General features: G+C 37.1%; 2 protein-coding genes across 2 annotated transcripts; both read left to right on the forward strand.

The window, feature by feature from the left end:
• The first annotated feature begins 164 nt into the window (after positions 1-164).
• On the forward strand, positions 165-5,956 carry LOC106928506 (all-trans-retinol 13,14-reductase). Its single transcript, XM_015004806.2, has 11 exons — positions 165-445; positions 1,064-1,246; positions 1,338-1,579; positions 2,178-2,379; positions 2,468-2,665; positions 2,742-2,861; positions 3,642-3,780; positions 3,913-4,022; positions 4,093-4,262; positions 5,227-5,386; positions 5,490-5,956. The coding sequence occupies exons 1-11, from the start codon at positions 286-288 to the stop codon at positions 5,636-5,638; spliced, it is 1,833 nt and encodes a 610-aa protein (XP_014860292.2). The 5' UTR covers positions 165-285; the 3' UTR covers positions 5,639-5,956.
• Positions 5,957-6,076: 120 nt separating this feature from the next.
• cdk21 (cyclin-dependent kinase 21) lies at positions 6,077-11,446 on the forward strand. The gene is given in 6 exon segments (XM_088007710.1): positions 6,077-6,744; positions 7,579-7,948; positions 8,098-8,207; positions 8,329-8,379; positions 8,827-8,959; positions 10,567-11,446. Coding segments are annotated over 6 exon segments (1,245 nt in total). The 5' UTR covers positions 6,077-6,325; the 3' UTR covers positions 10,729-11,446.
• The last annotated feature ends 805 nt before the right edge of the window (positions 11,447-12,251 follow it).

Below are 12,251 nucleotides of genomic sequence, written 5' to 3' on the forward strand. Positions count from 1 at the left end.
AGAAAGTTTAAACATTTTGTTAAAAAACTTTAAAACTCACTTTAGAGTGCTTATGAATGAGACTAGGGTCCATTTTAGCCTCTTTTATTTACAGAAAACATCATTGGGGGACGTAACACCTAGCATACCGCTCATTGGTTAGAATTCCATGACGTATGACAAATCTAATTCTCTGATTGGCTACTGCTTTTGCAACAACGTGCGATATTATTTGACAAGGAAGACGACTCAGTGCGGTTTTAGAAGTTAACTGGACTCAGAGAAGACAGTTTTTATTTTTTTGCAATGTTGACCATTTTATTGATTGTTTTGGTAATTTTGGTAATATTTACACTGAAATATGTCTTCAGCAGCCCAGAGTCGAACCCGTTTGCAAATGACTGTCGAGAACCGCTGAAAAAGAAAGTTTACGATGAAAAAACGAAAAATAAAGTCCTGAAGCAAGGTGAGTTTATCAAGAGACATTTTTTGCAATTTAAAGTCGTGCAAGGTTTAAAAATATATATATAAAAAATAGATTTTTTTTAAAAAGGCAACATTTTTATGAAACTCATTGCTGAAAAGCGGTGTTCAGGTGAGCTCATCTGCTATAAGAGGATATTTCTAAATTGAAAATGATTTTCAATGTTATGTTGGGGGTATCTTAATGATTTGTAATGGCACTGATCAATGTTTGTACTTGAATTGCCTTTTATTGTACTGATTTGAAATTACATGTTTAAAATAATATATTTTATGTATTTCACTGTAAAGCTACCACTTAGGAAATATTAGTTTTAGACAAAATATCCATTTTAAAATACAGTACTCATGCATTTGTTCACAATTCAATAATATTATTGATTCTTCTTCAGTATTTGTTTTACAGATATGTTTTCATATTTTGCATTTTTGTAGGTTTTGTACCAGACAACCTTGATGCAGTGACGATCAAGATTCTATTTTTAATTACATCTATAGTTAAATATTCGCTAAACATGAGTTTGTTTGCTCTGGGAATATTTGGTCCATTTCCCTTTTTACCCACAGCTGTGATTCATAATTCTTACTTTTTTTGTGACAGGTTTTGTGGCCAGTAAAGTGCCAGACAACCTGGATGCAGTCATCATCGGCAGTGGTGTCGGTGGACTCGGCCTGGCTGTGCTGCTGGCTAAAGTTGGAAAGAAGGTTCTGGTTCTGGAGCAGCATGATCGGGCCGGGGGATGCTGCCACACGTTCACAGAGAAGGGCTTTGAGTTTGATGTTGGTGAGATAGTAGTTATGCATCCTTAAATAATGCTAAAAAAAATAGGGACTCGTTATTATTTATCATTTTATTAACTCCGACTCTACCGTAGGAATCCATTACATCGGTGATCTGTTGGGCGACTCGCCTTTTCGCTGCATGCTGGACCAGATGACCAGTGGTCAGCTGCAGTGGGAGCCTCTGGAGAACCCGTTTGATCACGTTGTGCTGGGGTCTCTGGAAAACCGACGCTCATACCCCATCTTCAGTGGCAGCGCTCGCTACCTTGAGGAGCTGAAGAAGCGATTCCCTGGAGAGGAGAAGGCCATCGATGAGTACTTGAGGCTGGTGAAGGTAGAATCTTGGCATGTGTATATTTAACCTGTAATAAACTTGCTAATCGCCTTAGCTGATGCATTTTCTCCTATTGCACTTTGACACAGAAACATTTTATTATTCAGATTTCAGCTGTTGTTTCATCATAATCAAAGTTCAAAAGTTAAAAGCAACAGCAGTTTTAATCTGATTGCAGATAAAGGGACTCATACTTTTACACTCACTTCAAAGTTGAATCACATTTTTTAAAATGAAATAATGAATAATAAATAAGATTAAGAGTCATTTTGTGCTTCAAATTTCTGTCTGACATTCCTCCTAGATGGTAAACTTAATAAGATATGCAAATATTTATTACGTTTTTGGGAAATAAAATATTATCTTGTAAGATTTGATCTGGTCATTTGGTTTTATATTTATGGTGTTTAACGATACTGAAACTGGAAAAGTTGAAGGGTATAATAACAAGATAACAGTCACAGGAAACATTCCTTGAGGGAACAACAAGAACTCTTTAAGCCAAAACATCAGTGTTTAGTGTTCCAACATAAAGTGTGATAATCAGGAAAATGTGACCAAAGTGAATAAACATGTTTGTTTTGTGTTTTTCCTGCAGAAAACTGAGTTTGGCACCTGGCTCCTTGTTGTTCTGAAGCTCTGCCCTTTACCTTTGGCCAAGTTCCTGATCCACACTGGCCTCGTCAAACATCTGTCCTTCTTCTTTAAAATGGCGCCACGCAGCCTGAGAGACGTGGTCAACGAACTGACGGAGAACAAAGACCTCAGAGCTGTCTTCACCTACATCTTTGGCACCTATGGTACGCCCTGCTGCCTTTTTTTAGTTTTGTGTATTCGCAGGCTTCTTACTTTGTTTCTTTTTTTTATTTATTCTGTTTTGATCTGTAGGTAATAAGCCAAAAGATGCCAGCTTTGCCATGCACAGTTTGCTGATCACTCATTACCTAAACGGCGCCTGGTATCCTAAAGCTGGCAGCAGCGAGATTGCCTACCACATGATTCCCATCATCGAGAAGGCAGGGGGCGCTGTTCTGGTGCGAGCCCCAGTCAACCGCATCTTGTTTAACGATGCAAAGGAAGCTTGTGGTGAGCTTGACTTTGAGTTTACTGAGTTTGCTGTACATGAGATGGATCCACAGATGTTTTGTCCTTGTGTTTTCAGGTGTGAGTGTGTTGAAAGGTCAGGAGGAGGTGCATATAAAAGCCCCCATGGTCATTTCTGATGCCGGTATCTTCAATACCTACGAGAAGCTGCTGCCCAAGGAGCTGCAGGCCATGCCAGGTCAGTCAGTACCAATGGATGATCTCAATAATTTACAATGTTTCCCAAAAATATTCGCACCACTTCAACTTTTACAACTTTCATAAAGGTACAACCACAAAACTGTGACACATTCATTATTTGTCATAAAATAATCCTAGATTTACTTAAACTGTCAAGCTTTCTTATTAATTCCCCAAATCTGTTAGCTGTTATTATTGCTTTTAACACATTTTTTTTTATATTTGATGATACGTATTTTACTTATCCTTGTTTGCATTTAACTTTTGAAGCGCTTTGTGCAGTTTGAGCTGTTGGAAACATGCTATGTAAATTAATATGACATTGAAATTGACACAACACACAGTTTCTTTGTGTGGAAGACAGAAAATTGCTCTGAAGACCCCAAGGCCTCTGTTGTGTGCCTGATTAAAAAATGTCCTTTCAAGCCAGAAAACCTGGAATTAGAGTAAATCTTGGGTTAAAAATGTCAAAATTTTGTGGGTAGCATTTGATTTGAATTAGAGATGTTATGTAGAGGTAAATTTGTGCAGACAATTTTTTTTTATTTTCAAAATAATCTAAAAATTGTTTTTCTTTTTCTGACTAATTTAATTACATGTTGATTTGTGTTCGTTCATTCTATAAAATTTACATAAAATACTTTAAAGGTTATGGTTTGTAACATGACAGCATGGGAACATTTCAAGAACTATGCATACTTTTGCATATATTATTTTATGTATTTCTTTGTGAAGTCTTCATGCTTTGAGTAGTTTGTCGTTGTTTTCCGCCTTGCAGAGATCCAGAAGCAGCTCAGTTTGGTGAAACATGCTGAAGGAGGTCTGAACATCTTTATTGGTTTAAATGGAACCAGGGAGGAGCTGGGCCTGAGAGCAAACAACTACTGGATCTTTGCTGACAACAATTTTGATGAGCTGTATGCCTGTTTTGTTTAATCTCTTTAATCCCAAGTGTCTTTTACTCTTTCCTGTTACACAGGAAATGCTAGTTGTTCATGGCTGGCAACTTCTTTGTGTAAATTCACCAGATTTCTGTTTGTTCATTAAAGGATGGAGAGATATTTAAATGATGGAAGAGAAGAGGCCTCTAAGAAAATACCTCTGCTGTTTGTCGCCTCGCCGTCTGCCAAAGATCCGTCGTGGGAGGAGAGATCACCAGGTACCGTTGGAGGATGGGAATCCACCCTCACCTGGAAAGCTTTCTTCATCAGAGTGTTTTGTTTTAATAGGAAAATCTACTTTAACTGTGGTTAGTTTTGCCAAATACTCGTGGTTTGAGGAGTGGAAGGATGGCAAAGTGACGAACAGAGGGCCCGACTATAAAGAGCTGAAACAAGCGTTCATTGACTCCGCTCTGAATGTGGTGATGGACGTTTTCCCAAAAATCACCAGGGACAAGGTAAAGGCTTCTGGATTTTCTCCCCCTATTTCCTCCTCAGCTGCTGGAGCTTCTCACATTTACATATTGGTCTTTCTCTGGTTAAAACTACAGAGGGACAGATCTGATGTCTGTATCAGTCCAGATGTTGAAGTAAATTCTAGGTTGGTATTGGTGACAATACTGATCTAGAATAGATCTATTCAATATCATTCTATGATCGGTGCTCTCTCTTTTATTATTTATTTTACATTATACTTAGAATTCCTAATTGCATTTTCTGCATTTGCAGATTTTCACATGCTTAACCAAAGTAGTAAGACTGTTGTTTTCGTCATTTTCCATTTCTTTAGTATTTGTTTTACATTGGCTGTTATACTCCAAATTGCACAAATTTAAGTTCACTTCGACCCAGCTTGTGAAGATATTGCTGTGCTAGTGCTGAGCAATCAAATAAATTTGTGTGTATGTTTAAAATATTTCAATTCAGTTCTGTTTTTCTGCATAGGCTGGTACTAAACCTCAGATATCAGTATTGAAAGTGGAAAAAAGGGGATCGGTGCATCCCTACTTCAAACTTTGTCTATTTAGATTCACTAGAAAGTTATTTGTCACTACAAGAAATCTATGTAAGTTGATAATGATTCAGATTCAATTCCATAATATACAGCTGCAACATTTTAAACAAAATCAATAGTGAAAAGTTACATTCATGTCCTTCTTTATAACATAATTCATCAAAAATACCTTTGTTTACTTTTACGACATTTATAAAAAGTCATCCTGAGAAATAGCTGTTTTGTTTTTTATTATTATTGACCAGTTAGTGAGGTGAAGTGACCATTTAGATGATTCTTGTTGCTTTGGACAAATGCATATTTACAGTATTAACATAGTTGATTGATTGCAGGTCTTGGACTCATAATGTGCCACACTTATTAGCTAGATAATCCTTGTTTCTCAGGAATGTGTTGTGTTTGTGCAGATTGTGTACATTGACGCTGGAACCCCCATCACAAACACACACTACATCGGCGCCCCAAAAGGTGAGATGTACGGAGTGGACCACGGCATCGCTCGGTTCAACCCTGAATTCACCGCTACAATAAGACCTCAGACTCCACTGAAGAACCTCTACCTGACAGGTGTGTCCTTCTGTGCTTCGGTATACCAACCAGAGAATAAAAGTTGGTGTGCTCTAATCTCAAATGTATCACCCCTGATGGTTTGTACCTGTTCTGTTTACAGGCCAGGATGTGTTTTTGTGCGGTTTCGCCGGTGCCCTCGGCGGTGCGCTAACCTGCGGCTCGGTCATTCTCAACCGCAACCTCCATCTGGATTCCTTCCTGTTGGCAATGAAAACCAAATATATAAACAAGAAGTTAAAAGACGAGTAGCTGCTTCTGTTTACTGAAATCAAATCACATGTGGCAACACCACAGCTCAATAACACTAAGAAGAGATTAGCTAAAACTCATAAAAAAAAGTCATAATATGCTGTCTCTTTGCATTAGCTTGTTCATTTCGCACTAGTTTATGATATACTGGCTTTAATAGTCAGTAATATAACACAAGCCTGATGTACGAGGCACTAAAAATAATGTTTTTGTCTTAAATTTATGTATTGTATGTTTTGAATAGTGCTCATTTTTTAACAATTTCATTTGTTTGTTTTGTGCAATAGGCTGCAAATAATAAACATGTTATAACACGTGCCTAGCATGTTTTCTTGTATTTTCTTTCCCTCAAAACACACTCCATCCTCATCATATTTATGTTGGCCTTTTGTGTTTTTACACACAGACTCCATTTTATGTTTTGGCTGCAGCTGAACGCATCAGCAGGAACAGAGACACGTCTTAAAATGGGGACTTTAAGCTTTCTGATTAGCTGACGATTAAAAGGGGTGTGATTTATTTTTTTCTTAATCTTTTATGCTGGCCAGAGTTATGCAAATACATTTTTCCACCGCTGGCGGGCGATGGTGATTTTGCTAGGAGGAGACGAGCTAAGGTAAAAATAATTATTTGTCGAAATAATAGAAGATTCAACATTTTTGTGCTGCGATATAGCAACTTTATGAAATGTGGTTTTGTTGTGGATATTTTAATTCCGTCGCGTTTCTTTTCAAAATATTTATTTTGATAGCCGCGCTGGCTAGCTTATTCCGAGTGCAGCTAAAGCAAGAAAACGCGACATATTCGTTTGTTGTTGCTCTAAATTTAACTTATTTCTTTACATTTCAGACTAAACTCTCTGAATTTAGGGGGAAAATGGACTTTTGCCCTGAATCGCTGCATTATGAGCTTTTAGCGGAGGTCGGTGAAGGATCCTTCGGGAAAGTTTACAAAGCCAGAGAGGTTGGGGAGAAACAGCGCCTCCTGGCGGTGAAGAAGTTCAACTTTCGCTGGGAGTCTGAGGAGGCCGGAATCCCTCCCTTCATGATCCGAGAGGTGGCGCTGCTGCGCAAAGTGGGCTACTTCAACCATCCAAACATTGTCAAGTAGGTTTGTGCGTAAACTAAACATTATTTTTCACCTTTTATGGTTAAAGTAAATATTGTTTTGCTGTGGTTCATCTTTTAAACTTTTGCTGAATATTCTAATACTCATGATGCCACCTCAATTCTCCTTGTAGGGGATTAATAACAGTACTAAAATAGGTTCATTACCACATTTAAAGAAATTCAAAATGCAAAAACATTGTTATTGAATTTATTGGTGTACTAGTGCATCATTTGCCAGTAGACAAAACAATAGACACATGTTGGGCCTCCTTAGCGTATTCCCAAAGATTGTGCATTATTACTCCATATTTGGAATCTGATTCTTGAGTTTTTAATTTGTGTGCTGCATCAAAACAAGGTTATTTATTTTACAGTTTTTCTCACAAAAAGAGTTTCAGCCATCTTGAACACCTAGCCTACAGAAAAGGAGAGCCGAATTAGATAAATGTTTTTTTTTTCTTTTCTTTTCTTTTTTGCTAAGCTACATAAGACATCATATTTCCAAGTTGTGCAAAAATATTGAAACCTTGAACAGCTGGACATGCACATTTAAAGGGTTAGAGAATATCACATTAAGTTCACCTGTAAATGTTACAGCTTTCACCTGAACGCTGAATATTCCCAACTTTTGGTGAGTTATGTAGAAGAATGTCACAGGCAGCAGATACTAAATATAAGATTTATAATTTGTCTCTTGTTTTGTGTTAAGCCTAATCATTAAAAAAAATGAGCAGAAGGTTTTAGAGGGATATTTTCACAAACATGTTTCATAGACACTCTAGTTTATATTTTTCTGTACTTTGTGACTTGTCAAACTTTTATGTTCTGCAGGCTCTTAGATGCATCTGCTGTTTCTATTGGCTCGGCCCTGGACCTCACTCTGGTGCTGGAATACATCGATCAGGACCTGTCCACTTTTCTGTCGAAGGCTCCTGCTTGTGGTCTGGGCCGTGACTTGATAAAGGTGAGACCGCCTAATCTGATTTCGCTTCAGCGCTGCAGCTTGTTCAACTGCTGCCGTGTTGGTTCCCAGGATGTGATGCAGCAGCTGCTGCGAGGACTGGACTTCTTGCACACAAACCTCGTCCTGCACCGAGACTTAAAGCCGGAGAACATCCTGGTCAGCAGCCGAGGAGAGATCAAGATCGCAGACTTCGGACTCGCACGAATTCACACCTACAATATCGCTCTTACACCCGGTGTAAGTTTCACAAAAATCAGACGTTTTGCTGATTTTCTCCACTGCAGCAATCTGTTTTCTTGCCCGAGGTGTAAAATGTTGTTTTTCATCTTTTTCTCCGCCTCCGTTCAAATATTTCTGTTTTGTATTCTTTTCGCACTTCTGCTCAGGTCGTGACCTTGTGGTATCGAGCTCCAGAGGTGCTGCTGAACTCTGTTTACATGTCCTCAGTGGACATGTGGAGCGCTGGCTGCATCTTTGCTGAGCTTTTCCTCTTGAGGTGAGCAAAAAGAAACACAAACATCCGACTCTGGAGTTTCATCTTATATTTAAGGCTGCAATATTTCACACAAACGCGAGTAAAGGAGAGAATAAATTGGCCTTGCCCTTTTATTCTGCAGGCCGTTATTTAAGGGCTACACAGAGGTGCAGCAGCTGCAAAAAATCTTTGAGTGAGTATAAAAGGCATAATAACCTAAAATGAGCTCGATAATTTTCCATTTTGATGAATCATACTTTTTGAAGGGCAATTTTGTTTACAGGAACTTCATAATCCACTTTATTTGTTGCTTCGGTTGTGTGGTTTTTATTTGTGCTTTATTTATTGTTATGTGTTCTTTACAAAATTAAAGTTCATTGTATCTTTCAGAAGACAAATTTATATTATTAAGCCTTTGTCTTTATATCACCTGAAAATTATCTCAAAACAACAATATTTATTGTTTATCTCACTAATTACTGGAACAATTTATCGACGAGAATAAATTGTCGTCGTGACGAATAACAAAAACTGAAATTGAGAAAACATTTTTATTTATTGAAATAAATAAAAACGGTAATTGATAGAGAAAAAATTATGGTTGTCCTCCTTAGTTGTTGATCTGTCGTCTGTTTGGCAGGGTGATCGGGTTGCCCAGCGAGGACGACTGGCCTCAGGAAAGCCCTATCCTCTACTCCGAGAGCCTGGGGCCGAGGGGCTCCTGCACCAACCTGCTGCCCAACCTGGACCAAGACGAGAACGACCTGCTCTCTGTAAGCACAGCCATGCTTTGTCTCTCCTTTCGGAAATGAGCCGATTTTCTCTCCCAGCCACACAAACCGAGTCAAACGGGGCTGAAAGGAAGAGCAGTGGCTGCTATTAGGAACATTTTCATTCATATTCTATGCAGAATAAATCTGGAGACGATGAATCAATCACAACTGAAATACAATCTCTGGTGAATAATAATTCATGTGCCATTTAACCCTTTCATGCATAGCAGTTGCTGCGATGGACAGCTGTCTAAAAGTCATTTTCTTGTGTTTCTTGTGGATTTTTATGTTACGAAAGCACACAGACCACTGAAGAGGACACTAGTGATTCATACAATACACTGCCAACTACTGGCCATCCACTGCAAGTGCAATAATTTTTTGTTAAATCCAATATGGCCGACAGACGGAAAAGCAACTCAGGAATATCCAGTCCATCCTTCTAAAGGTTAAAAAGACATCAAGTAAAGAGTAAAGACTATTACTACTGATGTATTTTCCAAATAACATCTTTGTATTTGGAGAACTTTTTCTTTTGCAGAAAAAAATCCTAAAAAAAATTTTTTATTACAAATTTTTTCCCCCCACCTTTTTTATACCTTAAAAAAAAATCAGAAACACTTTGGAAAAAAATCCTGACATGAAGGATCATAATTCATGCATGAAAGGGTTCAGAAGATAATGCACTAAAAATCTCAAATCTACCATCACAAAAATAAACATGCAGTGAATCTCACCAGAAGGTTGAGGTTTGCTCAGATGAGACTACGGTTGAACTTCTCTTCAACAAATACTTTAAAGAACAAAAAATAAGCACACAAGCAAGCACTTTCCTGAAAAAAATGTCCTACCATCACAAATATAAACATGTGGAGTTTGAAAAACTGTAGTAGGACTTTTAACTGGTCAGATAAAGTTGACCAGTTACTCAACAAAATGCAATGTTGGTGACTGTATGATGTTTTCATTACTTTGAACTTTGAACTGACTTGTTGCTGAAATGTGATATACAAGAATAAAAAAAAAAACTTATATAGAAAATTGAAAAAACTAAAACTAAAGTGCTGTCTTGTTTTTTTGTGTGTTTGTTTTCTTTTGCTAAACATTCTGGAGGATTTCAGAAATTGATTGTGTTTGAGCAAAAGGTGTTTGTGGTCATGAGGCACTAAATATTGACCAAAAACTTTCACATAAGGAAAAAGAAGGAGAAGAAGAAAATGAAGTTTATTTACATAGCATATTTTCAGCAACAAGGCAGGTCAAAGAGCTTTACTATGTTTACTAAATGTTGACATTGTAAAAACACAAAAATACAGTCATAAAACACACAGTCAACAATTGAAACACGGCATTTAGTAAAGTGCCATTGTTAAATTTTTCATTGGTTATGTTTCAAAACCAACTCTGAGCAGGTGGGTTTTTAATCTAGATTTAAAGGCACTCAGTGTTTTGACTGTTTTGCAGTTTTCTGGAAGTTTGTTCCAGATTTGTGCTCAAAGGAAGAAAGCCACGATTAATGGAGACCAACCTATGACCTGTGTTCAGCAAAGGTCATAGTTTTTAATACTTCAGAGTATTAAAACGGTGTGAAATCTTCTTACCTGCAGCACTGTTTGTTGTTCAATCCGAGCCGCCGCATCTCCGCCGCCAAGGCCTTGACTCATCCCTTCTTTGTGAAGCACTGAAGATTCCCGCCGAATGACGAGCCAAAGCTGCTGCGATTCTGTGATCAGAAATATCCGACGGGAGAAACCAGCATTGTGCCATAAAATCCACCGTCCTGTTCGCTTAAAGCTTTTAAATCTGTAATCAGCAGCATCATGAGAAACTCTGGTCGCACTGGAGGCGGGGAACTGCCTGAACAAATGAGCTTGACTCACAGATTGTGGAACTTATGGCACAAAACTTTTAGGAAAAGCGAGACTTATTTTTGATACTTTTCTCAAACTCGGTACCCTTTTTTTCTTCTCCAAACCTTATAGATGTTCGTGTAAACGAAAGGAACAGAAGTTTTTCAGTTAGGTTGTGCCGTGTTCTGATTAAATGTCGAGTTTCTGTGTTAAGTGTTAACGTTCGACATATGGAGTCTGTTTGGTTGTATGCTGCTAAAGAAACAGTATGAGCACCTTTAAGTTTACGAGTATCTCTTTGCTGGAGATTTTTTTTTTTTGCAATGCAGCACTTTATAGATGTGATTCATTTTATTTTTGAGAAGACATATATGGTGTAATGGATGCAGATTGCACCTGTTTTTAAGTTTGTATTAACATATTGTGAAAAGTATATTTTTTCCCTCTTTCTGAGTTATGTTGTTCATTTGTGGAACATTTCTATAAATAATTGTTCTGCCTGTTCTTTTAGAAGCATCGCAATTTATTTTCTGTTACCTGCTCATTTTTTTTTATCAAGATGTAATTTCATTTAAAGAAAGAAGAGGGCGCTCTTGTAGCATTTTTGGTTTGTTTACAACAAGATGATTTGCTTCAACTTGGCCCCTGCCTCTCTTTTCACACCTAATTTTTTCAGAAAGCATTTTTTTTCATGCATTAATAATCGACCAATGAGAAACAGATCAGTATAAACAACTACAATAAACAAAAAACAAATTAGGTAAATTAAATTAGGAACATGAAAAATATATAAATATATATTATTTTAAACAGCTTAAAATTCTTGTCTGTGCATGTAAATTACACTTATTAATATTTTTCAGCTTTCTTTTACATTTTTTAAAGAATAATTTGTTTTTGTCATTTTCTATTTTCTTTTTTTATTCTGTGGCGTTTATCTATGAAGCCCCCCCAAAAATCTTATTTTATGAAATTTTTGCATCTCTGCAGTTTTTTGCTTTTAGGTTAGTTTAATAAAAATAATTTCTTTAATGTATTTGTTTAGGTACCAACTGTGAAGAAGTAACACAAAATCAAAAACAATCAAAATTTGACATGTTCGGTAAAGGAAAGCACGGAAGGAAAAGGACAAATAATTGACTTTTATACAAATAATCTCAATAAACACCAAATAATTTTTGATAGATGCACCTTTAATGGGTCTGTTCAAGTTTTGCCTACAGTTGTGATTGATCAAGATACCATATTGTGAAATAAATGCCTTTTAAAAATAAGAAAAGTGGGCAAATAGAGAGAAAACGAAAAATAATTAAACCTAAAAGATGCTTCTAAGTTGCATACTTACTAAATAACGAATAATTTCTTACTGCAATGATGAATGTTGCAAACCTGAAGCAAGTAGTGAAGAAGACTGCGATCATCTTAAGAAATTTAAATGGTAT

The sequence above is a fragment of the Poecilia mexicana genome, unplaced genomic scaffold (assembly GCF_051168715.1).
Source record: "Poecilia mexicana isolate PSO_F unplaced genomic scaffold, ASM5116871v1 scaffold_8, whole genome shotgun sequence".
NCBI lineage: Eukaryota > Metazoa > Chordata > Actinopteri > Cyprinodontiformes > Poeciliidae > Poecilia > Poecilia mexicana.